Below are 27,791 nucleotides of genomic sequence, written 5' to 3' on the forward strand. Positions count from 1 at the left end.
ATTTGAAGGTGAACCCAGAACATCCTTGGAGGTGCTCAAGGCCAGGATGGATGGGCCCTGGGCAGCCTGATCTGGTGTGGGGAGCCCTGCCCACAGAGCGGGATTGGAGCTGGGTGGACTTTGAGGTCCCTTCCAACCTAATCCAGTTTGTGATTCTATGCCTCGATTCGAAGGAAGGTTTCAGGAACTTCATTTCACTTTCCTTCATTTCACTTCCACATAGAATGACTCCTAATTCATCCTCTGGAGACTGCTTTCCAACAAGTAACAGCTCTCTAACTCTACTACACACGCCCATTTACTTGCTAGGGAGTCAAAAACAGAATATTATCTGTAAAGATTTTCTGAACAATTTTATTGAGGTTATTTGCTTCATTTTGTATTTATATATATTTATATATACATTCACACATATCTATAATGGAAAGAGCTAAACATTTGTCTAAGGCACTTGGAACTGTGCACAGCAGAGTATCCTACAGTACTGTACAACTAGGCAGCACACATTTTTTTTTTGCTTGTTAAATAAAAACACCATAGAACAAGCATAATACATCACCTCTGTGAAAAAAAAAATACATGTTCTATTTTTTCAGATGACAATATCAGAATAAATTTGTGTATGTGTATAGTTATATGCTACAGTACAGAAGCTGTAATTAATTCATAGCTTTTCCAGTTATTTACATTCACAGATATCAGTACACGTGTGCAATATCAGACACTTCTAGCCATGTCTTTATAGTTATTGTATTCGATCATTCTAAGTCACACTGCTAAAATACAAGTAAATGCATTCAGTTTTTAATGATGAAAAACGCTCACTGCATAATGCTCAACACTGAGCAGTGCCCTGTCCCTAGCCAACCTTGGCTCTGCCACAGTAAACAGGAGTTCTTTGAAGTCTCATGTCTGAGGTACAGTTGGGTCTATGAAACAGGGCATATTAATACTGCCATGATTTATTCAGACTAAAAGTGGTTGGACACAATGTTCTTTATAGGCCCAATCTAACCGAACCTATTCCATTCCATTCCATTCCATTCCGTTCTGTTCTTTGAGCGATTGCTCTATAGAAAACTGGAAAGGAACAGCAACTTGTTCCACCTCCACACCCTTCCCACTCCTATTCACACCAGAGTCCACTGAAACAATCTATTAATATCTTTTTTGTTTTGTTTAAAATCATACCAGCTAAAACAACTGTCCAAAACACAGTATTTCTTTAATTCCAAAATTTATACAAGCCTACAAATCAGTATGCTACCACTCAAAGTGGTGAAAGGAGGAGAAGATATGTTCAGCAACATTTTACTCTATCATAACAATGTTCAAATATGGTTAAATTTGACATAGTATTGCAAGACTTTTTATATAAAGAATTAGGGATTGAACAAGAAGGTAGCAAGAATGCCATTAATTTTTTCCTTCTTATCCAGTGCAATATTTAGCTTCTAGAAAACAATGAAATATTGGTGAAATGCTGTATCCAGTTCGCATAAGCTCCGTTTCCAATAAAATCTTGAAACAAGATAGGAGCACTGACAAAATGAATCAAGACCTTATTAATAATTAAATTTAATAACTGGAAACCTGTCAAAATAATACAGTGAAATATGTTTTTACTGAATTCCTCCCTTTTTCTATATAGATACATTTCCTTTTTTTTTTTTTTTTCAGATTTCTATTAAATAGAAGCTTTGATCTGTTCTGGGGAATTTACTTTTTATTTAATCCTCAAATCTAGATAATTTTATTGTCTTTTTATTTGATCCTCGGAATATCTAATATCAACTTAATAAAACCTTTCAGTTTTGGGGGGGGGGAGGGGGGGTTGTCCATCAAAAGCTAGATCCCAGCTGCAGGTATTGCACTGAGCTTTGTACAATAAAAATAATCACAATAATGGAGCTAAATGTGGGAGCTCCTAAAGGCAGGAGGCAAGTTTCTTTTGTTTTTCACCCTGAGTACATCTTAATTTCAGTTCACAGCAGCAGCGTAGGCCTTGACTCCTTGAGATGCAAATAAAACAAGATGATGTAAAAGTAGTAAACAACAGAGTTCTGAGACACTCAACAGTGCAGATGTATGCTTTGAGCTTGGTGTACATTTCCGTAATGTGTATTAGTGGGCAGGTTAGGAGATGTCATCCCTGCTTGTCACTAGCGGGGCCCAGCCAGAGCGGTGCCGGAGTGTAGGCCTTGAGGCACCATGGCCGTCACATTGTCAGGCCTTTCCCTTCAGCCCATGCCTGGGCTCCAGGTGGCTCCCGAGCAGCTGGATTGGACACCTAGTTTTAATCTTCTGTTCTTACAACGATACAAAATGAAGGTTCAGACCATGTTTATAACCAGGCAAAAAGCTGCTGAAAGTACTGTCCCACAGCACAGGGGCAGGAGCTGAAAGCCACTGCAACAAGGGGCACGCAGAGCCACGCACAAACACTAAATCCAACCAATGAATGCAGCCTTGCAGACCTGCAAGAGCCTCTGAACATGTGTGGTCATTCAGACAAATGGCTCCTGGTCCTACACTGTTTCAAACCACTGCTTGTGAAATGTTTTTTGATTTAAATAATCACTGCCATTTAGCTTTTTTTTTTTTTTTAGTTTTTTTTTTTTTTTTTTTTTTTTTTTTTTTTTTTTAGTTTTTGATTCTCCACACTTAGCACATTTGGAGGAATTTCTCATTTGAAACTGTAAGGACTAACACATATTGCCTGAAAGCAGAGATATTCTAGAACCATTTCAATTGGTTTTGTGAAGAATAAATTCGGATTTGCTTAAGCATCTGCCCCCCATACCCACACAGCAACATACTGTCATGCGATAAACGTGGCCCAGACGGTCAGTTCAGAAACCATCACTTCGGGCCACTCATTTTCTCCTGTGTAGATGTGGACATCCGAGTCGATGTCTGACCTTGTGGATCATAGCTATGCAACGTAAGGCTTCTCACATGCTCTAGATAATACTGAAATGAACTGTCCAACCTGACAGAAATTTACACATTGAACCCTTTTAGTCAGCTGCCCATTCTGTGTATTGTATGGGAAGTGTTATTCTTTTCTTTGCCATTTTTACATCTTCTTTTAATTTCTTTCCACCAGGACTGCTCATTCAGGGGTTTCTCAGGACTTCTCCTGTTTTTTTCCATGCTGACAGGCATGCAGCATCATGGCGAGTTAAGTACACAACTTTCCAACAGGCTGTTGTAGCAACTTGAAGGTGCTTGAAATCATCAGTACAGAGGACCAGGAGATGAGCAGTAACTCTGCTGTAGGCAGGTCAATAAGGTAAAGCAACCTTGCTTCAGTGACATACCAAAATCTCATTTTTTTATTGCGTGGGTAACACTTTACAGCTGTTGCTATCCTGCCAGTTGATGTTTAGAATATAAAAATAATATATACAATTCTAAGTCTGTGCATGAGTACAATACACAATGGATAGTTTATAGTTCTCTTTCTCCAAATATACTACATTTTTACATAAGTCCCAGTAAAGGCAGCTCATTTTGTCCAGTTACATACATTTGCTTAAGTTGCTCGCTGAACTGCAGGCAAAAGAATGCATCTGATTATCTATCATGGAAGTATTAAGAAATTACACAAGAAATGAAAGAACAGCTCAGCATGTCCACCCAGGCTAGTATTCTGTCTCCAGCAATGGCTCATAGAGAATACTTTAAAACAAAGCAAAACAAAACAACAAACAACAACCAGGAGGAGGATAGGGAAAGCCTAAGAGATACCTCACCTACATATCCTCATGCCTTAGGAAAAATGCAGTTTGAGGAAGCCTGAGCCAGAAGTTGTATTCTCATCTTTGTGCCTTAGCTCTTAAATGAGAAGGCAGCACGCTTCTTGCCATTCATGTTCTCAGCCTGGTCTGGAGGATGTCTTCTTGCAGTCACTTGGTTCTCTTCATCCTAAGAGCCTAATGAATGTTATTTCACTTACGTAATCCTTACATACCCTGGTATGTCAATGGAACTGCTATCCTCTATAAAGTTGACGTGGTCTGACCTGACCTTGGCCAAAGCTATTATACTCTGTCTGTACCCCAGCTGTATTTCTGCCTTGAGTATCTTGTCTACTTCCAACAGTCTGAAAGTGATTAAAGCAGTACTGAGGTGTAGTTAACTGTTCCACTTGTTTCCTTTGAAGTGAAATATTGTGTTTCATACTTCAAAGTCAACAGAGTAAACCTTTACAGGATTTTGGACGCACATTTCCAAGTTTGGCAACAAAAAAAGAAGCCTTATGCAGAACTATCTATTAAGTGCTGGTATAAGTTTTTAAGTTTGGTCTTCAAATTCTAAAAATAAAAATTAGGATTCTACCAGAATTGCTGACAAACCTTCACTCTAATGGCCCGATCATTTCTGTATGATTTAGTGCCAAAGAATACATTTTCACTGCTTCCCTTGATGTCAAAGTGATGTTTCTATATTTACAAAATGGTGGGCCTTGCAGAAGCTGAACTGTTTCCTGCAAATGGAATCTTAATGCCCCTTATTGATTCCATTAAAAAAGGAAGGTGCTTATTCTTTACTTTGCTACAAGCATGTAGATGGCTATCTTACTTGATTATTGATATTTTTGGGTCATACTTTATTGGATTTTTACTAAAATACAAACGATCCTAGCAGTCATTTAAATCTATGTCCTTAAAAAAAAAAAAAGGAAATAAAAGTTTGTCAACTCATTTAAGATAATAGGATGGCAGCTGTTGGAAAGCACTCTCCCGTTACTTCAAGTGCTCTTTACTAAAATAATCCACCTCATTAATGCAAACCTGATCTTGCTGTAAATATCAGTAAAGAGGGAGATGTAATTTAAGCCAGTAAATTGCCTTCCTGCCTTTAGGCTGACATCTAAATCAACAACCTTCAATTTTAGAAAATAAAAACATTCCACAAGAATCTACTGCAGGTTTTGAGGTAAGAATCACATCTACGCAGACCTTTTATTGCCTGAAAAAGAAATACTTACACTTCGTAATTAAAAACTAAGCAGGACACAAAGAAGACAAAAATAAATTGTAGTATGTACACACATTAGAAAGGATAAATAGCGTATATATTGTAATACTGCATTACATGTATGCATATGTGAATTCCAGACCCCTCCCCCCCCCAAAATGTTGTGTACATAATTCAAAGGATAAATAAGTGCTAATATATGACAGAGAATTCCTTAGTGTAAACAACGCCACAGGCTTTTTAATAGGTTTTGGGCCAACTTACAAAAAGCATGTATTGCCTCTCACACTCCATACCACTTAATTTGAATAGCAGTCTTCACATATACAATTCCAAGATAGTATAAAAATTTATGGATCTAGTAAGCATTCTTCACACTCAACAAAAACAGGCTGCAGATGCTCTAAGGATTTTCTATTAACTTTCACAAGACCACAGACTGAAGACACGCTGATTCATATGTGAGTCCTTCCTATAAGCAGTGCAAAGGTTCTCACACGTAAAATGTCATATTAGCAATCACTGCTCCAACCTGCCAGAAAGGACTTCTGTGCCCCATTTCAATTCTGAGTTTGGATCCACACTAACACGATGTCAAAGCTGTCACTATTGCCTGCCATAGGTGAGGACGATAGTGATCCCTCCGGTTTGAATGGCAAGTGACAGGTGGAAAGGAGTGTTTTTAAACACAAATAATTTCGTTGCATTCATAGTGTCAGGTGTCATTTGCTCTCTGAATCCTGTTTACCTATTTCTGAGGATCCAGAGTATGTCAACATTAAAAAATGAAAAATATATTACTTGTTCTGTATGAATGTTCAATGTATTTTCTTGAAGCATGCTCATCAGGATTTTTAAAAAAGATGTCTGAGTAATAATAGGACTAATTTCTGGCAACTGCATTTACTGGCACCAGAGAAAATTACAGTTCTTCACTAAAGTACTGATGACATGAGGACTTGTGGCTTTCCGTCTTTCTCAGACAGGCTGCAGCCACTAGAATCTACATGCACAGCTGCTCACACAGTTTTTTTTTTTTAAATGATTCTTCCCACTGGCCAAGTGCATCCCTAAACAGTGCCAACCATCCCACCATTCTCTTTTGGCTGATGAGGGAAGTCCTCCTCCCCCTGCTCTCAGTCCTCCTCACGCTCCCCTCCTCAGTTACCCCCAGTCACAATGCCATAAGGTCTGAGGAGTTCCTGGCCGTAGGCTCTCAAGTGATTGTCTTCTGCTCTTCCCGACATGTCAAACTCTGATGAAGAAGACCATCAGCTTGTCTCTGTGGGCTGGCCACAGCACCGTGCCCTCTCTTAGCATCGAGATGTATCTTTGTTAAAATAAACACTTCATATGGCTTCTCCTCCTAGTCAATTCATTTGTTCATTGATAAAGACGAGGGCCACATCCTTCATTAACCTCAGGTCAAGCTGCAAGATACGCTCACACGCAGTCAAGTTCCAGTGCAATCTTGGGTCTTCAGGACACAACGATTTCCCCAAAGAAAATTGTTACATAAAACTTGGGATGTGGTCATACAACTATGGACGATGAAACCTGAAATGATAAATCATTTAGAATTACATTACTGCAACTGACATACAGCTATGATGTGGCTCAGGCACTGATATGTGTCTGTCCACTTCATTAACCTGCTATGCTACGGCCCCTGTAACAGCTTTGCTTGGGCCAACCACTGCTCTTCCAGACACTGCCTGGGCACAGCAGGGTTAGCACAGGCCAACAGGAGGACTGGACACAGCCAGGGACAGCAAGAGACCCTCACTTGGTGGTGCTAGGAAAGAAGTTAGCTGTAGGAATCCAAGCTGTGCCAAGCCTGCTGGCCTCAGGAATGGACAACAGCCTCCAGACTGCTTTGTTTAGCAGCACAGATTGAGCCACACTGCATCTGCTATTTGGAGAGATGCGGATGGTAAACCAGAAAAGCTTTGCTGAGCCATAAAAATTAACTTTCTGTTTTTCAAACATTCTGCAAAATGAGGCTAAAAAAAAAAAAAAGATTTAAAGGATTTTTTTAAGTAAGCAACAACAAGTTTTATAGCACTGCAGAAGCTTCCTTTGCCAGCTGTGGCAAATGAAGGACAAATACACCTCACTGTGTTTAATGGGCCCAGAGAAGAGAAACAAAAGGAAGCCACACATTACCTCAGTAATGTGGTACAGAACAGGAAAGCATTTTTCAAATACAGGAGGTGTACCCAAAAGGTGACATTCACAAGTATGCAGCTCATCTGCTAGGAGTGGGTACTGTGCATTGCAAAAAAGACAGGTTTTTTTTAATCTATGAATAACAATATATTGGACTATATATAGCATTTCCATTAGAAGGGCTTTATAAACATCTACTAATATCCTCTTCCCAAGCTTTTATTTATTTCTTATTTTTAGAAACTCCATTTCTTGGATTCTGTTACAGAACAACAGAAGGAATCAATCTGAATTAGTAGTAGAACAACCACTCAACTGACAGTTATTGCAGTAAATAATGAGCAATGAAAAACAGTGGCTTTTCTTTCCCAAGTTTAACATGAGATCTGAATAATTCAAAGATACTGTAAATACTGACTATAATAATAGAACTTTCTATAATGTGAATTAATATAACTAATTGTATGTTGTAAGAAATGTCTTGTTTATTAAGTGGCTTCCTTGTTGTCTCATTCTATCACAGAGCTTCACAAACCTTTGTTAACCAACCACTGGTGCAAGTGTGTACCATCCCAGTGATCACCCTTCAAACAAAAATGGTTTAGAAGAGTTAACTCCTTCTCCGGACAATGACTTTTGTCTATGGTCTTCACAAAACAAATCACGTTGTTGTTGTATCAATCCAAATGTAATGGCAAACTACATGATTTTAAATGAAAAGTCTAAGACAAAACTGAATCTCTTTTTGCTCAAAAATGCAACCGACTTAAAACATCTGCATTAATTTAGTTACCTAAATAGGCTTTTTCTAGTGTTGCTCTGTTTAGAGTTCTATGCAGTGGCTCCACAACACATTCAGTGAAAATAAAGGGTGCAGAGAGAATCATATATCTCTTGAGATTGAATTCCTCCAGGACTCTGTAGTATTTGCCATAATTCGGCCATGCCTATTTTTGACTCTATTTTCTGAGAACCATCTCAAAAAAAGGTTTCATGTTTTAACTGGTTTGTCACTCCACTGGATGTTTTATTCAGCTTTCAAGAACCCAAATGTAATCAGTCTCAACTGTTTTCAATTCCAGTGAAAAAATATTTGATTCTTTTTGTATGACTCATGCATGTTCGTACTTATGCTTCTATAGTGCAATGCGACTTAGAAAATAAAACAACTTAAGCAAGGGGTGGCACTCCATCCCTTTCACCCAGATTTCTATTCCTAAACATTTTCCTTCTCTCCATTGTGAAGCCCATTTTAAAAATAATATTTTTATGGTTCTGAATAAGATATACTAATTGAAGGGAAAATGACACCAGAAGCCAAATGAAAAGATAGAGAACTGTATCTGAAAAGGGACCTTTTCTCATAGTCAGAACGTGGTTTGGATTTTTATTGTGACATATTGTAAGATTCACACTCACCCACTAGGATCTTAAGTTTGATTGAAACAGTAGGGCAATTGTCTGTACCTGACAACTCTGTGAAAGTGAAGACAATAACACAACACATGTGGTGTTGGCTGAGCCTAACAGCAAGCTCTGCTTCTGGTGGCAGTTTTCAGCCTTTGGAATTTCCAAAGATACAAACAGATGCCATGGGGATGGCAGAAAGCACCTCTCCCCTCCTGGGAATAAATCCGCCAAATGTGAAGTCCTACTAAAAAACTGGACACTTCAGAGTTCTTTAAGCAATAGTGTTTCAAACAAAACCTTTGTGTTATCCAATACAGAGAATAAAACAAGTCTGGATTAAAATATTACAAGTAGCAAACCAGGAATATTAGATTCTGTCTCATTCCTCAGAAAATGCTATCGGGAGTTTAGGTGACTCCCCATAATATCAATGGAGACTTTCCTGTAGTTCAACACATCATCACTAACCAAACACATTTATAAAAGTGTATGCTTCCACGGGCAAAGGAGTACTGCTGGAGGACAGCCCTGTTTTTGTGCTGGAGGACAGTGAAATTCATCTGAGAGGAATGTTTAGTCCTTTCAAAGGATTACTATTTAGATTTCCCAAACAATCTTTCTCCACTTAGTAACTGATTGACGGCAGTCATTTTCACTGCCCTGTCATGCATCAGCAACACCGAGAAACCCCCCACAATCAGCAACAGGATTCAGGTGGGATTCAAGGAAACTAAAGACAGGAGTCTATTTAGTCATGAGACCGTTGCAGAGAACCTGCAGAAAGGCAGAGGGTAGCTGTCAAAGTCCTCTCTCTGACTTACACAAGAAGATGGATTCACGCACCTGGTAAACTGCCGACTTTCCTCGTGTACTTCCATTTCTGTGCTTTTAAATTCATTCAGTTCTTTCCGTATCGCCGCCTAACAAACAATAATGATATATGCAACCATAAGAAACATGAAGAAAAGAGTCCACGAGGAATCTGGCCCTGCTCTTGCAGGTTCACAGTTCTCACACATTTCTGATCATAAATATGAATGACTTCTTTTCACTTACAGCCATTTGTAGCAGTAACACACTAGAAAGAAGATCAAAGCATCAAACAACAACAAATAAAGAAAGATAATATCTACTGCAGCAGGCAAGCCAATCCCCCAGTGCAATATGGCACTTGCTACACACATTAAAAGGATAAGGGACTCTGTCACGTCAACAGTCACCTGTTGAGTATATATCTGCAAGGGTACTGTATCTCCGTGCACAGCCCCAGAGGAGCTGATGAGTGACGCTCCCTGCATATTCATTGTACAAACAGCAGGATCCTTGCATCTCTCCCTGGAGACAGGACTTCAAGGATGCAAGATGAATAGCACTTTTTAAGTGCATATTAGTCACTCGGTTTGATTAATTCTACGCAAAATTGCACAAAATATTTGGACGTTTCATGCTCTTAGTTGGCAGATACTAAAGAACAACATAAATTCAGTGCACTTTTATAAATGTCAGTCCTTGCTGATGTTAAAAGAACGATAAGCAATTTACTTCAGCAGGTAATACATGTTATTTCTGAAAAAATCTAATGCATACATTACATCTGGGACAATTACAAGGTTACAGGGATTACAAGGGATCAGACCTAGCCAGTATATCTTTATGAAAGGTAGCTCCTGTTTAACCAACCTGATCTACTTTGGTGACCAGGAGACCCGCCTATTGGATGAGGAAAAGCCTGTGGATCTACGTAGACTTTAGTAAGGCCTCTGACTCTGTCTCCTACAGCACAATCCTGCAGAAGTCCATGGCTTGGACAGGTACGCTCTGGTAAAAAAAACCAGCTGGGGGGCCAGGCTGAAGAGTGGTGTTAAATGGAGTTAAATCCAGATGGTGAGTGGTCGTGGGTGGTGTTGCTATGGGTCAGTACTGGGGCTGGCCCTGTTTAATATCTTAATTGATGATCTGGATGAGGGGATTGAGTGCATCCTCAGTAAGTTTGCAGGTGACACCAAGATAGGAGGAAGTGTGGATCAGCCTGAGGGTAGAAAGGCACTACAGAAGGATCTGGATAAGCTAGATCAATGCAATGCTTCAGGCTTGGGGCAGAGTGGCTGGAATGCTCTGCAGTAAAAAAGGATCTGGGAGTGCTAGCTGATAGCCAGCTCTGCATGAGTCAGCAGTGTGCCCGGGTGGCCAAGAAGACCAATGGCATCTTGGCTTGTCGTGTTGTCAGGACTAGGAAGGTGACTGTCCCCAGCAATGGGGAGGCCACACCTCAAGTACTGTCATCCTGGAGGGTGTCAGTCTTACAATGAGTGGCTGAGAGAACTGAGATTGCTTAGTCTGGAGAGGAGGAGGCTCAGGAGAGACCTTATTGCTCTCTACAACTGCCTGAATGGAGGATGTGGTGAGGTGGGGGTTCTCCCATGTAACTAGGGATAGGATGAGAGGGAATGGCCTTAAGTTGTGCCAGGGGAGGTTCAGGCTGGATATTTGGAAAACATTTCTTCACACGGAGGTTTTTGATGCATTGGAACATGCTACCAGTCGATGTGGTGGAGTCACTGTCCCTGGAGGTATTCAAGAAACATGCAGATCTGGCACTGAGTGACATGGTTTGTGGGCATGGTGGGGATGTCTCAACAGCTGGACATCTTTTCCATCAACAGCTGGGATCTTTTCCAAACTTTATGATTCTATGATACTAGAAAGGCTTTTGTTTTTGTGACAAATTATTTCCCACATTCACTGTTAAACGAAATGTCAGTTTATTCTTGCTTTCTCTTTTCCCTATTTTAAATAAAAAGCAGTGTCATTTCATTAATCCCTAAAGAAATCTCATCTGGCATGCATGCCTTTCAATGAAGAACAGACATACAGCATGATAAAATTACAGCATCACCAGACTGAGGTCTTGTAAATGAAAAACTTCATTTTAAACAGGGTATGGTTCCAGTTAGCCACAGCAGCATGCTTATATGAGGTTGCTGCAATAAGGAAAGAGAGAGTAATTTCTGAGCACCAAATCAGTAGCAAAGACAACAGAGCTACAGCTACATAATGTTTTTACAGTATTATCTTCTGTTCCCACTGGAATTAGAAAAATGACTTCCTTGGGAGAAAAGGGCAGGGAGTTTCCAGACCCGGGGCCTTTGCCTTTCTGCTGAGGCCAGTGAGGATCACAGAAGCAACCTCCAACATCTGTTCGTTACAAAATGAACTGAGATTAAAAAAAAAACATCCTAAATTAGATAGGAAACTCACTGCTAGTTCTAGGAAGCTTAGCCAGGTTTTCTGGAAGGATGGGCTTCAGTGAAAATGGAGACGCTGGGTGCTCTATTCTCCCACAGACTACCTGAAGACTAGAGAGGGCTCAGCCCCTCCCAGGGTCAACATCTAGAAACATGTCTGGGAGCACTTTCAGTGTCTCCACCTTGATGATGTGAGATTCTCTCCTTGATTTTCAGATGAACTGACATAAATATTAAAATACAAGCTGAAATCAATTCAGTGCTTCATAGTCCTCAGCTAGAAAACAATGGATTCTTGTACAAATCACTTTTCATGCCAAGCACAAGGCAAGATTTCCATGAAAGTTGGTTCAAATCCAGTGCTAAAAGGACCAGAACTTTTTGATATGCAAATCCTGCTTTCCTCTTATGAAGTGATACAGGAAGAAAACTGAAGAGTTTGATTTGTCTTTTACAACAGGATCGCAAAATAATTTGTCTTATTCTTTGTAGTTATGCAGAGAAACTATTCACTGCTGTATGTCTGGGCAAACTTCCCAAAAAGGACTGCTGCACACATAAATTTAACTCCAAGAATGATAGCTCTGACCAGGAGTCCTTAGAAAGGAGGAATAGCTCCTACTTTTTTCACTTGAATGAATTGCAAAAGTGGATCTCAGTGATCCTAATGCAGGATTCTGCCTGCAGTGACCTTGCCTGAACTCCAAGGATCATGTCTGTCTTTGCCAACACTGTGTGCCTGGCTTAGCAAGGATTTAAAAGTGCAAAGAATTTTGGCTTGAACTGCCGTAACACCGCTAGCAAATGCACTCTTAATAGGCACCTGAGTGAGTTTTCATAGCTGCAAGCAGTAAATGCACAGCACCATGACAATATCACTGCCTCCAGCAGATGTCATTCATGATGCTGGCACCAAGAAATTGCAGATCAGACGAACCAACCAAAAGGAAAGATGTAATCATTTTCTTCTAATCTACATTTGCCCCTTGCCTTGTCTGCGGGAGTTAACCTGGCCCACGGCTTGTCAGCACGACGGTCATAATCCGGAGAATCCGTAACCTCCACGTACTCATTAAACCGTAGGATTCGTCTTGCTTGAAGTTCAGCCACGGTAGGCCTCAGGCTGAGCTGTACACGGGAGGCAGAAAATAGTATGCTTAATAAGACAAAATAAAAGAGAAGCAGAGAGTAGGATGTCGTCTCTAGAGGACCTTAATGGTGTTTCTAAATAGGGTCACTTTCAGGTGTCTAAAAAAAGGCGCTACCCTGGGAGCACTGCATGGGGATGGGGGAGCAGCACAACCTAATTTCTTCAATCACAAAAATAGTCTTTGTCAGGTGGGTCACAGAGAATCCTGACAGTTATCCCTGGAGTATTAATTGTGACTTTGCAACTGTCACTCTGTTCACCCCACTAAATGAGAGGTCCCTCTGCATCAACAATTAAGACAGTCTGCTGTGTTCAGCTATAATACAGAAAATAAGTAGTTTACGGAAGGACCTGCCTAACTAAAAAACATGCATTTTTTTAACAGCTGGGGGTCAGTAGTTCTGTTTTAGTCATCGTGATACCCAGGCACATTGTTCCAGTCATCTCAATAAACATTCACTCTAACTGACTAAGGACAATCACAGTCAGGAAACAAAATACCACCAAGTGTATTATTGAAGGGAAGGGCAGATGAGGGAGATGTACAGAAACTTTCCCCATTCTCTTCCAGAATGAGCTCCCAGAACTAGAACAGCACATCCACTACCTTATTATTTTATTTTACTTTACTTTTATTTTGCAGGGACAGTGAGCAGAATCCCACCTGGAGCAGCCACAACTACTGATGCAGCCAGGAGAAGGGTGAAAGGATGGGCCCACACAGCTCTGCTGCCCTAGGGAGCTCTTGAACATACTGGACAGCAGTGGTCATGGCTTGCAGAGGAAACCCACAGGTAACTTCTTTCCCTTGATTAGACAGACAAATATTAAGCGTGGCCAGACTGTATGCTTTCCCAAGGTATGGGAAATTGGAATGAATGGCGTTTCCTCCTAAAAGGATATTGGCTTGTATTGCTCTTTAAACAGATTTCTAATGTGGAGGCCTGACTATTTGCAGTAATGTATGTACACTGATTATTCAAGCCTAATAAAAAAATTAATCCTATGTACACAAAAGCACAATACAAAAACTCACATCATTACCTTTCTACTGAGTCTTCGTTTGATTTCCCTTTTGGCTTCCTGTTCCTCTTCTTCATTCTTCTCTGTTTTTAAAAGATAAAAAGCAGTGAATATTTAAGAATTATATCAGCACATGCTTACTTCTCTTGGTTGAAAGCTTCAGGACTTCAAGTTTTGGCTCACGTTTCCTCATATTTTATGGTGATACTGCATGAGTTCTCTGCTTTTTGATTCTGTGTGCTCTCATTTCTTTTTCATAGCCTAATTTCCCTGCAATTCTATAGACATATTAAGTCACCATGATGGGTCAGGAACATAACAAAGAGGAGGCTTCTGATGTTTCCTTTCTGTGTAACAGCAGGTAAGAAGTACCCTAAAAGAGCTGTCTAATGTTTCAATTACTTGAATGGGAACAGAAGAAAATTACATGTTCGTTTTCTGAAAGCATTTGGGCATGAAAATGAAACAAAATATTAATACATTTCTGAACTAACCAGACCCAATTTCTTAAGTGCCAGTAACATGAATTAATAAGGGCATGTTCAGATGGACTCAGCATTTTTTTAAATTGATGCATGTTCTGAAGAACATTATTTGCATTATTGGTCCATGTCACGATTACATGCAAGCTTAGCTTTGTTGTGGCTGAAATACACCACTTAGAAACATTTGCAGCATTCTGATTCTGGTTTATTCAAAGTTAGGGCTTGTGGATTCCCAGTTGTGATTCCAAGTTAACTACAGATTTAAAGTTCATCTGACCGCTGTGGACGCAGCCAACCAGTATAGGCACAGGTTATAGGCACTTTTAAATCCCAGTGTGGTTCAGCTATGGCCAATCTGCTATATTAATATAAGCAACCTGGCTGCAAAGAGGTTTCCATGTTGTGGCAGGTATACTGGGGGTAACACCACAACAGGTCATCTTGAGGTACTTGCACGTGTTCTTTGCTGACTTGAAGGTGCTCATGTAAGAAGAAACAAGGGAAAGGGGAAGAGGGAAAAATGATAAAAAGGCAAAAAGAAGAAAGCGAAGACAGTAAATAAAAGGCAATGCCAGCCCGAGAACTGCTCTAGGAGAAGATCCCAACCCTAGATTTCCATCAGCAAGATGCAGTCGTACAGGCCTGTGGCCAAGATTAGGTTGGATCTGTTGTTGATGGTGATTTTATTAAAACACTGAAATGCGAATATAGTTCCTGGTTTATCTATAGCTTTTCTCCTAAACTACAAATAAATGGATGGCCTTTTTCCACTGAGGAACTGTAAACTGACAAAAACTAAAGAATGGAGACATAATATACTGTTATTTGTAGACTTTTGTTTAAACATACTGTCTTCGCTACCAATAGACATGATAACTGAGGTAATTAAACACAAATTATGATTTTAGGGTTCCATTCAGCTGTGATTTGCTTGACATTTACATTTTTGTCCCTTCATGAGTCACTTTAGTCCTACCTCTTATACAGAAAATGCAACTGTATATATGCATCACTGGATACATATATATGCAGTTACACATTCAAGTCTCTTACTTTTAGAAAGAAAACTCAAGAGCTAAAGAAAAAGGACTGAAATCTGGTGGCTGCTGTTTGTTAGCATTTTGAATCCATTGTTTGTCCAGCAGCCCCCTGATTCATGGCAGTGCCCACTCCCCCTTGTTCCTGCAATACCTGGAAATGCACCTCTCCACACTGCTGAGTGGAACAGTGCTGCAGAAACACTGCCTTGATACAAATTCTTACCAACACTTAAAATGTGGTTTGGTCTTTTAAAGTAGAAGTTTTGCTGTAATGATACGAGAAGATGCATTGCACCAAAATATGAGTACAGACTGGGAGAAGAACTCATTGAGAGCAATCCTCTGGAGAAAGACTTAGGGGTACTGGTGGACAAACAGCTACTCTTGCAGCCCATGAGGCCAACTGTATCCTGGGCTGCATCAGAAAAGAGGTGGCAGCAGGGAGAGGGAAGTAACTGTTCCTCTCTGCTCCGCTCTTGTAAGCCCCCACTTCCAGTACTGCATCTAGTGCAGCACAAGAAGGATCTGGATCTGTTGGGGCAGGTCCAGAGGAGGGCCACAAAGATGATCAGAGGGCTAGAGCACCTTTCTTATGGAGAAAGGCTGAGGAAGCTGGGATTGTTCAGTCTGGAGAACAGAACGATCTGGGGAGACCTCACTGTAGCCTGCCACTACTTGAAGGAAGCTTATGAACAGGAGAGAGATTGACTTTTTACACAGTCTGATAGTGACAGAACAAGGGAGAATGGCTATAAACTAAAGGAGGGGAAATTCAGATTAGATATTAGGAAGACATTATTTATCCAGAAGGTGGTGAGGCACTGGAACAAGTTGTCTAGAGAAGCTGTGGATGTTCCATCCCTGGAAGCACTTAAGATCAGGTTGGACGGGCCCTGGGCCGCCTGAGCTGGTGAGTGGCAGCACTGCCTGCAGCAGAGTGGGTTAGAACTGCATGGTCTTTAATGGCCCTTCCAACCCAAGCCATTTTGAGATTCTATGAATGCGCTATAATAATGGGGCGTATGGTCTTTCTCTTCTAGGTATTGCAGAAAATCCTACCCAGACACCAAGTGATAGCTGCAGGTATGAATTGACTCACTCATCCAAACAGGAACACAGTCACACACAGAAGCGCCCTTCTGACTGGTTTCAGTCAGTTTAAAAGCAGATCTGATCTGTGTGAAGTGGAGAAAGAAAGCATAAACACAGCGTTCCCAGCTGCGTGTCCCCTCAAATGTCCTGCTGCTGAATTGGCAAAGCACCAGCTGAGCAATCGCCTTCCTTTTGCAGTAACCTCCAATCAGGTCTCAGTAAGCTGGGGCTTCCCTCCTTCCCTGCCTGCAGCTCCTAGGAGATGCATAGGCACACAAGTCAAATGGGGATTTGACTCTGCAGTGAAACCATTTTATTTAGTACCATGGTCTCTGAGTTAAAAAACCCAATGATAAACTTAGAACATCCCTGGCATCTGTACATTATTGCTTCTGCAACCTCTGCCATATTAAATCCAGTCACCTTTCTCTTCTGTGGGACATCTGCTTCATGGCAGAAGGGGAGAAGAGAAGAGAGGAATTGCTCTGCCTGAGGACTGTCCTGGTCTTGACCAGAAAGCACTCCAGGAGCATGAAACCAAACTTTCCACTGTGTCCCTGCGGGGATTAGCTATGTTTAGACTTCTCTGTGGGCTCGCTAAGGAAAGAGAAAGAAAAGACAAACAAAGTGCTTGCCTCTTGAAATGCTGCGGAATGCAAGAAGCAGCTTCTCTTTCCTGGGTTTAAAAGCGAAGATAATCATTAATATCCCCTAACCAGCACCAAGGGCTAAACCCTGCTTTTTACAAAGCCAGCATTGGCAAGTGTGCAGGTGCACAGAACAAGAACTTCACTGTCCTTTATACGTACAGGAAAAAATACCATTATGTTAATCCAAAACTTCTGGAAGAATAAAAAGCTTCTTTGCCATAATACTATAAATACTACTAGCTCAGAGCTGTCTGTATTAAAAATACAGGGCTTTATCTATTCCTTCAAGTGGACTCTTAAGTTATCATAACTTTCTTTTAGTGTGGGAAGACTCAGAAGCCTGGATAGTTTTATCCGAATTGTTTTCACAGAAATCAGCCTGCAATGTCTTGCCATTATATCCACAAGATTTTTAGGAACTGGTTTATCTGGTAATATTATCAAAACAAAACTTGCAACATCCATTTCTTCACTTTAACTGGAAATACAAAACAAGAAAAAATAAGGACTTTTCCTGAAACTCTTGAAAGATTTGGCATGAACTTAAGCCTGAAATAAACACTTGGATCTTTGCCACTTAATATAATCTCTAATTCTGATAAATACTACTCAAAACAATAGTTTCCTTTAGTTGCAGTTTACATATGAGCAATAATATAACCCCTTCTCCCCACGCACTGCTTAAAAATAGGAGGAAGGAAGCTTTACGAAAGAACCCCCCACTTACAAAAGTTACTTACAACAACAAAGTCATCTAAGACATGTAAACATTACTGAATGATCCTCTGTAAGGGAATGTAATCGTTTTAATAAATAATATGAAAGTTTTAGAGCTGAGAAAGAACTTGCATTCTCAAAGGGCTCTGACCAGACCACTGCCATCACAATGGCTTTTCTTGTATTTCGCTTTACTTCTTAAAGATAAACTTGAAATATTTTATATTTCTGCAATGAGCAAAAAGCAGATTCAGTGTCTCAGCTTTCTTTTTATTTTGCCATTTCTAAGTCTGCATTAATAGAATCATAGGATGGTTTGGGCTCCAGCATATATTTTCCCTTGTCACTTTAAGCCAGGCTCAGGGAAGACAAGACGGAATGGTGGCATGCTACTGAGGAAAAGAACAGCAAAGTGGCATTGAGTGCAAAGCGCTGTACTCTACCAAAACCATCAAGTATATAAGCTGAAACGGGAGTAGAAATCTATTAACTACTTTCTGGTCTTGAGATTCTTATTGCAAAATCAGTGATCAGAATAAATAGTGGTAAAAGTGATGTTAAATACACTAAGGGTATGCTGGTACTTTGGACATCTATAGATTAGCTGGACAGTGAAGCCCAGCCGCTGTTCCCAGCTCAGTGGCCGTATCCTGGACCAGCGAAGATGTTTTCGAATTACTTTTCTCACATAGTTTAGCATGAGCTGCTTTTTACTTAAAATACTTCCGTATTTCACTATTTATCTTTATTATGACTATGTGATCTACAGGTTAAGAAATCATGCTCTTAGAAAGTCCATTCACGTTACCTATTGGACTGGAGTCCCTTGAGCCCTCTTCTGTGCACCATAATGCATAAAGAGTAGCTTCCGCTTTTCAGACATGACACTCTTACTTTAGACAGCTTCCACAGCAGCAATAGAATTTTATTAGCACAAACAGTTGCCTAAAAGCCAATAATTCTTACTCCTCCTTAACTTGTTGGCCTGACCAGGTGACAGCTATCAGTCCATGAACGTTGTCCACTTTCTGAACTCTGCCCTTATACCCCACCTCCAGATCCTACTGATATTCCCTCTCCCTCCTCAGAAACACTAGGTGGAAGTTTAACCAGCCTAGAACTAATTGTAAGGAGTATCTAATTAATTCCCAGGCTTTGGGACCAGCTTCAAGAAGTGGGATCGTGACAAGCAAAATTCAGCATTTTGAATGCATGCAATTTTCACAGCTACCATTCCAGGTTAGTATACAAGTTTAGTGTTGACATATTATTTTCAAGAACATTAATTTTTTCCAGTTACAGATCTAACGTGAGAGTAACAATGATCAGGCTTCCATATGAATCCAACATATGCTGTTCTCACTTTCTAAGTAAATACTAACTTAAAGCTGAATGAAATACTTACGCTTCAGGATATTTCTTTGCTCTAGCTCTTCAGTTGTAGGCCTCTGACTAAGTCTCCTGTAAGTGCAAAATAAGTGGCTCATTTAGAAGCAGTCCCAAATCACAACTTACAATTTGAAATGCTGCTTATGTCCTTCTTATACAGCCATTGTTATAAAGCTATGTGGAGGTATTCAACAACAGGCAATTTCCACTTACAGTTATAATACCAGTGCATGTAACTTCCACGCTGAGTAGGCATTTAACATTTATATTCTCACCACTTGAATGCAGAAGTGATACTCACACAGTACTACAGAAATTGCACCAGCAAATTTACATTTCTCATTTACAGGTATAATTTTATGTAAGAGTATATTTATACATCTTTTATCCCTGGGCATCCTAGTTATGATAGGTTGTGCAGTCATAAGATTGTTCTCAGGTATTTTGAATGCAAAGGCTATTCTGTTTTTCAGCACTAAAATTGCATGCTACAGATATCTTAGAAGTTGGAAGTTCCAAGAAGGCCTCTGCTCCACAAACCCCACACAGTTCACTGTAGATCATCTACGGCTTCATAAAAACCATCTAATCCAAAGAACCTCTAGCACATTTGCAACACCTGGATACAAAGGGGAAGACCTCGGGGATGCTCATCACTATCAAATGGAAACTCCAGACTGGAGGAGGTTCCTGACCCAACACCGGCTGCACTGTGGGAACAGGGCTTCTGCTGCTTTCTGCCACCTTTCCACCATATCTCTGCTGTCAGGTGCTGACCACAACATTAGGGATTTTAAAAGGGCATGCCAGAATCTTGGTCATAATCTCAGACCTGAGGGCAATCCTAGTATTGCAATGCACACCATAAGCTTTTCATGCCTGTTATCGCCTGTCACTGAATAGGGCTATATGGTAAAGGTACCAGCTGGGCACAACTGGCAATGCCAGACAAGAGAGTTCAGGGTAGGAATCAAAGAGCAGCTTGTTCATCATCAGCCCCATGGGAAATACAGATAAGTGGGATGCGATTACCAGGGCTGGAATCTGGTTAGGAAAGCAGTGATAACAACCAGGCTTCTTTATTAGCAGAAGAAAAATGTCCCTCAGGCCCTACAAACATGTATCCCTCTTATAACTATGAAATGAAATAAATTAGTTGGCCATCCAGTTCACAGAGCACTTCAGCCATGTGCTAAGTGCTGGGGCCAGGCTGCTGTGCTTCTGTACTGGAGGAGCACTGGCTGCACTGCCCAATATCTGGAAATCCCTAACAAACACAGGACATCCTCCAAGCCTGTCTAGATAACATTTTTGAGCACAAGAGAAACAAGAACAAGCCTGGGAAAACGTAGACATATTGTAGTCTCTTCTCAGAGGACTATAAAAAACAGAATCAACATTTCAGAGGATTTTTCTGAAGTTTGTAAAAACAGGTGATATTTTTCTTTTTTTTTTTTTCATGCAATTATCTTAATTCCTGTAGGAGTTTAAAGTATGAGAAAGATACTCCTCAGAGGTGAGGTGAGCACAGTACTAATCTACAAAGTCAGTCAACGTTAATTTCTTTTTTGGAATCAGTACACAAATAATCAAACATTTTAGAGAACAGGAGGAGAGTGGGAAGGGACAGAAAGGACGAGCATGCACAGACATACTCCATGTGTCCAAAACTACAGCTTGACTGAGAAGGGAATATGTAAGCTCAAGTCCCTGCTAATCACAGAGCCTTTTCAGTTGGAAGGGACCCTTAATGGTCATCTAGTCCAACTCCCCTGAAATGAACAGGGACACCTACAGCTAGATCAGGTTGCTCAGAGCCCCACTCAGCCTGAAATTAGTATGAGGGAAGGCTTGAATCATGGCATTGACAGCTTTGGAGTCACTTTTATTCCTCTTTGAAAAACAAACAAACTGAAAAAACAAACCCAAACCCTCAGGTTTCTTTCCTGCAGAACAGAAGTCCACTATTGACATTTTAAAGTGATGAGAGAAACTAAAATACATTTTTCCAGACAGTTGTCCCATGAGGATCCTGCACTGCACATTAGACTGAACTTGCAGTGTGAATCCAAGGTTCTTGATCTTCCATCTCTACTCGGTAAAGCCACATTTTCTCTGCAACTGATACCTCACAAGCTTCGTTCCAATCTGATGTCTGATTTCCTGCCTCTCCTCTTCTGATGTACGCTGCAGGATGTTTTTGTCTTCTAATTCTTTCTTAGATGGTCTGTTGCCAAGTTTGATAGCAAGAGTATCCCTACGACGAATTTTACTTGCCAAAGAGCCTGAGGAAAGGAAGAGGAGGGTGGATTTAGTTCATTCATGCTTAGGTTACAGACACAAACCAAGTAAGGACTTTAATACTTCCCCAGAGCAGCCTTGTTCCCACATGCAGGGAAGGAATTTTAATTAACATCAAAAGGAAAATAGTTTCAACTCAGCTCACCACAATAAAAAGTTGGAAGGCTTGGCTGAAAGAGCTGTCAGCCAGAACAATGGAGGAATTTTAGAAGGATCATTCGTTGTCTGTGAAGTGATAGGGCAAAAATGACAGATCTACATTTACATGTCTTTGAAGTACGATACATTACAGGTTGATTTATTTACCTACTCAGTACAGTTTGCAAAATGCCGCTCTTTTTCTTAAGTTGTAAATGGTTTAGCCTCATTCTCTCATCCTGTCCCTCTTCCTTTTTTCTTTTTCTCACTCTTATGTCACTTAGTTCTTGCATAGTGTTTTCTATCTTTAACTGATTTGTTAACTAAAATGAAAAATGCAGTTTAGAAAAATGCTCTGAGCGCTTGTAAAGTATTCTAGGCAGCAGCCCCCAGGCACTGAGGCAATCTCTTTGTCAGTAGGACAGATACAGTAGGGACAACAGCCATGCAATTCCACTAGCATTAGCATCAGCCAACTCTGGAAGCAGTTCTGTTGTCTCCTGATATTCTGAGGGGGCTACACACATCCAACAGTGGCAGGCCTTGACACACCATCTTCTCTTCCTGAACCTGCTCCTCCCATCTCCACTCCTACCCATGCAATGCTTAAACTGCATGGGCCTCAGCAAGTTTTTGATCACAACTGTCTGGGAGAAGCATTTACCAGCAGTAGTAAAACTTAATGATCTAAAATCATTCCCTGAAGCCATATGTGCTTCTCTTCACTTACTAACAGATCTCAAGTATGCTCATATGCAATATGTGAAAGGTAGGGAGCAACTGCTTGGTAAGATGCCCTGGAGCAGCACCGCATCTTGGAACAGAATCACCCACAGAACGATGTGCTTGCTAGAAGCTCTGCCCTAGTCTTTGCTCTCCTGCAGGTCATAACTAGAGTCAGCTACACAAAACTCACTTGGGCATGTCTTTGGACTGTGCGCAAGCAGTGAGCTCCAGCTTAGCAATCTAGCAACTGCAGACACTTAGCAGGTCCTGTGAGTCAGCCAAGGACAAATGTATACATCCTGAGGTGGTCACCCCTTCCCCAGTACACTCTTTTTGTTAGGGGCTTACTTTCAGTACTCGCATTGTCATCATCATCATCGTCATCATCATCCGTGTAAAGTATGGGCCCATCAGAATCAGAGTCACTGCTGTGGCTCTCCCTGCTGCTTTCACTCTCAGCAGCAGCAGCAGCAGCATCAGAAGTCTCCTCTGCTGGTTCAGAGTGGGTCTGGCCAGCTGCCTTCGCTTCTTGGTTGTCTTTGCTAGCCAAGCTGTTAATTCATAAACAGACACGATGTTACATTAATGCAAACAGCACAGAACTCAAATGGGATATGGACTATAAAAGCAAAAATGAAAATAAAAGTTCTGTTGTTCAAAGTAACTTCTCTGTTTCTAAAACCGTATGTATGTACAAGCTATGCAGCGTATGTGTATGCACATGGGCGTACATATCTGTATATGTGTAAGCATATCAGGAAGAAAGGTGTGATCTGAAATGATGAGCTGCGAAATTTGAATATAGGAACATAACTGTTCTTGCTTATTTCTTGTGCGATGGGACCAATAGTAGATAGAGGGTAAGGAGAAGAAAAAAGCAGCTCATAAAGTTGAGGGTGAGAGGAGTGAGTCAGAGAGCAGGCAGGATTGCAAAGCTTCCTGTTCTGGATGAGGATGAGCGACTGTATTTACTGCAAATATAGTTTTATTACTGACGAGAGCAAAATGTTCATTTCCATCACTGAACGTGGAAATGAGCAGCAGAGTGTCCGTCTGCCCCGGGAAAATCCTTTTCATAAATGAATGTGTGATCAAGGGGAGACGCAGCACAGGAACGTAATACTGGCACAGATGTACCAGCAAGACTTCCTCTATCTAAAGGAAATTCTCTAGGCCACTGGCATCTTTGACTAAATCCTCTTGGGTTGTTATGAAAGACACTGGTTCTTTTGACAGTGAAAAGACAGATTAACATCAGTCATGTTTTTTGCTGCCAACTATTTTGCTTAAAAAATGTAATTATGAACTTGCTCTTGACTAGATTTTATAGTATCTGAGACAAAGATAAGGTATTGGGCAGTGGCAGACCATTTACTAACTAAAGTCTAAAACTGTCATTAAGCCTCAATGTAAATTCAGCTACTGAATTAAGCTTTAGCAATGAGATATTTAATGATATCTACAAAAAAGTAAAACAAAACCAAACCAAACCACCTCATAATTCAGCATCCTTTCTTGTTTGCTTTTATGAGAGAGAAATGAAAGCATTATCTGAGACTAGCTGAGCAGTTGAACACAGGGGTCTTATTCACAAAATCACAGAATAGCTTGGGTTGGAAGGGACCTTAAAGCCCACTTGGCCCCAATCCCATGCCGTGGGCAGGGCTGCCACCCACCAGATCAGGCTGCCCAGGGCTCCAACCTGACCTTGAACACCTCCAGGGATAGGGCACCCAGAGATTCTCTGGACCGTCTGTGTCAGTGCAACAAGACAGGCTGTATTAAGCCAAGCAACAATGTACTTGGCACATGATGAGAAATGACACTCTGAGGAACCCTTCGGTACTTTAGGAGAATGGCTCTAAGATGCAATGAACAAATTGTGCTGACATGCAATGTAGCACTAGAAATGTGTCTCCCTCAGCTGTAGGCTTTGCTATTTATTAATAACAGCAATGACTTACCAATGACCATCTCACCTTTTTGTGTCCTCTCCACTAGCATCTGGACCACTGTCTGGGGTCGTACTGCTCAAGCCCGCGTCTGTGCCTTGCTCAGCCTGGAGAAGAGGTTTACTATCTGATCTGGGAACGGATGGATCTTGGGCATCTGAGGACACAATGAGTTGACCAGCTGCAGAAGTAAAAGGAGGTGGAGGTGGGGGTGGGGGTGGAGGAGGAGCAGTGATGGGAGGAGGGGGGACAACCAGCTTGGTTGGTTGGTCTACATCCTCTGTTTCAGAAATTACACTGGAAGGTTGCTCAGGCTCAGATTTTTCTGCCTTCACTTCCAACTTGTTGGCTGTGGCACCTGAAGGGGAAGAGGCAGCCCCGTCTGGTGCCGTTCGTGGAGCTGTCTGTTTCCCAGGCTTTTTCTTGCCTCTGGGAGTCCCTGATGTGCCTGATTTGCTGGAAGTCTCCTTAGAGGCTTTGGGATGAGATGATGCGGACGAAGTAGATGGTGATGAAGAGGACTTGGAGACTGGTGTTTTTTTAGCATGTGAAGCACTAGCTAAAATAAGAAAAGAAAAAGCATTTTGCAGTCTTGTAACTGTACAATTCTTGCATCCTTTTGCATTAGTTGACTTTTGTGCTGATACTTTAAAAAAATGAAAAAACACACTTGAGATTTCTATAATCCTTCATCTACACGTTTGAGATGAGTAAATACTGAACACTATGATTTTCTGTTCATCCTTCAGTGGACAAATCAGGATCCTTGTGGGCATCAGTTAATCACATTTCACAATGTTCTTTCAAGTTAATGGCAAGCAGCAGAGGGACATTAAAACAAGATGTACTTTTGAGTTCAGATGGGTAAGTCCATTAAACAGAGGCAGAAACCACTGATCTCATTCTGCACAAATGATCTCCTGAAGCAAAGAGGCACTAAAGGCCTCCTGTATGTACTGGAGTTCTTAGTCTTGCGAGTGACCAACCCAGTCAGCGCTGAAAACATGGTGACACAAGGCTTTAACACTAGTTGCTGACTAGTAAGTAATGCTGCTGTCTGCTGTTGTGATACTTAATATATTGAAACATACATGGCCAGTGTGCAAGATTGCAAGGGAGATCAGCTAGCCTGGTATTCCTATCTGCATCCCAGTCACATTTCTGACTGCTGTGTTGAAACAGCCATCATCTGGACTGGGAGCTTCAGACTTCAAACTTACGTTTAAAATGCAATAAAAATGACAACCATCTTACAGTTCAGTCCTTTTCATCAAAATGCATCCAACTCCAAGTTTTCTGCTGTAGTAAAAATGCATTAACCCCAAGAGTGCAACTGAAAGCATTATAAAGTTGCACAGCGACCTCGAAGCTAAGCTTACAGAGCAGAACAGAAAGCTACAAAAGAAATCTGCTGAAAGGCCTGTAAGCATTTAAATAAAAACAAAACCCGAGCAGATTAGGATAGAACCAAAATACAGACACTTGCACCAATAAGCTCATGGTACAAAAATAGCTCTCACTGTGGTGCTGCTCTCAGCCTCCAAGAAGATGGAAAGTAATTCAAAAGACACATTATACCGTTCTCTTCTGTAAGAGACTGTTACGGTTTATAAACATTTAGAGAGCTGTGTGGCGTTCAGTACATCTGCAAAAATCTGCAAAAACTCACAGCTTCAGGCAAATCCTTGTCCTTATGTGCTATGAGGTCACTCTACAGGGCACAGTGCAGGACCTATTGATACTGCTCTATCAGCCACATCCACTACAAATCACTGACGTCACTTACCAGCAAATCAAAAGGGAACACAGAAACGTTACAAGCAATAGTTCATAATTGCAGTGGAAATACACAGTGGCTCCAACCTGCATATTACTGAACAGAAACCTTACTGAGTAAGTGGATGGTACTAACAAATGGCTCTGGTTCTGATTCAGCAAAGCATTTAAACACAGGCTCCAGTCAATGAAACCAGCTACGTGCCTAACCTCAAGAACTCCAGCGCAATACAAATACAAAGCCACACTATAATTATTACTGGGAAAAGTTAAAAAGATGTTTCCATTGAATGAAGCCTTACATTGTTCTCGGAACCTTTCTGGACTTGCAATCAGAAACAGAAAGAATTCTCTCAGAGAAATTCTCCCCATACTTTGACTCAAGTCAGTAGTGCTGTTGCTATTACTGCTTTAAACTGGGCTGGTTAACAATTTCCTATCCAGTCCCCTTTTTCAGTAAAAAACTTAGATTTTGATTACATAAAAAAGCTGATGAACATTATTCAACTTTGTGCAAACACTCATGCTTATGTTAACACTCCTCCTAACTCCACTATTTCAGTTTGGAACTCTGTTGAGTAACCTCAGTTCCTCATATTCCTGTTCTCCTTCACGGGACTGGATCACTGGCTGCATCATATATTCACTTTCACGGGGATGTGATGAACCTCAGGTATAAAATGTCACTCCCAATCAGTTCTGTTTATTAGGTATTGCAGATGAAAACAATATACCCAACGCTGAAAGAAATTACTGGTATAATATGTGCTATTTTGTACAAGAGGCACATTGATATATTTTATACCCATATGCTCTCAAGTATCGCCTGAAATTTCAGCAAGGCTACTAGCAAACAAATCAGGAATTTGAATGTATTTTAATTTATGAACTGAGATATCTGAGAGCTTGTCACCAGTCATAAACCTAAACACTTTTCTATCCAGCGGGTTGTTCTGTTTCTGAAAGGTCTGCTGTTACAAGGTTCCTTCAGCTGAGAGCAACAGTTTTCCATCTGAAAGTGAAATACAAGCAGCAAATTCTGGGCTTTCAAAATATTTATTCCCGTGGCCTACTGATGTACTAGGGACAGTTAATACCAAGTTAATAGGTATTTTATGGCAAAGTTATTATTGTAACTTTAGCATTCTTGCAGTGTTTTCAAACAGTCCTCTTCTGTACACTTCAAATACAAAACTTGCCAAGATGTACAAGTTATGAAGAAGTATACTTGGACAGAAAACTGGAGGGACTGAAGGACTTTGAAAGACTGAAAGAGAATTGAGAACACAAGGTTTGTATAAGTTAGTTGGCCAACGCATATATACAGCCAATTCATCATAATACTGCTTGCATTCAAATTATACTTGGATGATTTCATTTTGGTCATTGTCTAAATCACAACCACTCGAACTCAAGATCAGTACCTTGGAACAGCTACATAAAATCTATCATAAATGCAGAATTTTGGTTAAAAAGTGCAGTGATAAACACATCTGCTGTGTGCCTGAATACTGGCACTTTCCCTTTTCAGTGTATATTTAG

General features: G+C 40.7%; 1 protein-coding gene across 11 annotated transcripts in view; it reads right to left on the minus strand.

The window, feature by feature from the left end:
- Positions 1–334: 334 nt before the first annotated feature.
- PHACTR2 (phosphatase and actin regulator 2) overlaps positions 335–27,791 on the minus strand; it is a 124,760-nt gene continuing 97,303 nt past the window's right edge. For all 11 annotated transcript variants that reach the window (XM_040698472.2, XM_015284202.3, XM_003640962.5 and 8 more), the window contains 8 exons: positions 24,501–25,032; positions 22,870–23,072; positions 21,485–21,641; positions 19,373–19,428; positions 14,005–14,066; positions 12,801–12,938; positions 9,409–9,485; positions 335–6,543 (listed from right to left, as the gene is read on the minus strand). In XM_040698472.2, coding sequence (XP_040554406.2) covers positions 6,528–6,543; positions 9,409–9,485; positions 12,801–12,938; positions 14,005–14,066; positions 19,373–19,428; positions 21,485–21,641; positions 22,870–23,072; positions 24,501–25,032 — 1,241 coding nt within the window. In that variant the 3' untranslated portion in view covers positions 335–6,527. The remainder of the gene's footprint in view (positions 6,544–9,408; positions 9,486–12,800; positions 12,939–14,004; positions 14,067–19,372; positions 19,429–21,484; positions 21,642–22,869; positions 23,073–24,500; positions 25,033–27,791) is intronic.

This window comes from Gallus gallus, chromosome 3 (genome assembly GCF_016699485.2).
Source record: "Gallus gallus isolate bGalGal1 chromosome 3, bGalGal1.mat.broiler.GRCg7b, whole genome shotgun sequence".
In the NCBI taxonomy this organism is placed as follows: Eukaryota; Metazoa; Chordata; class Aves; order Galliformes; family Phasianidae; genus Gallus; species Gallus gallus.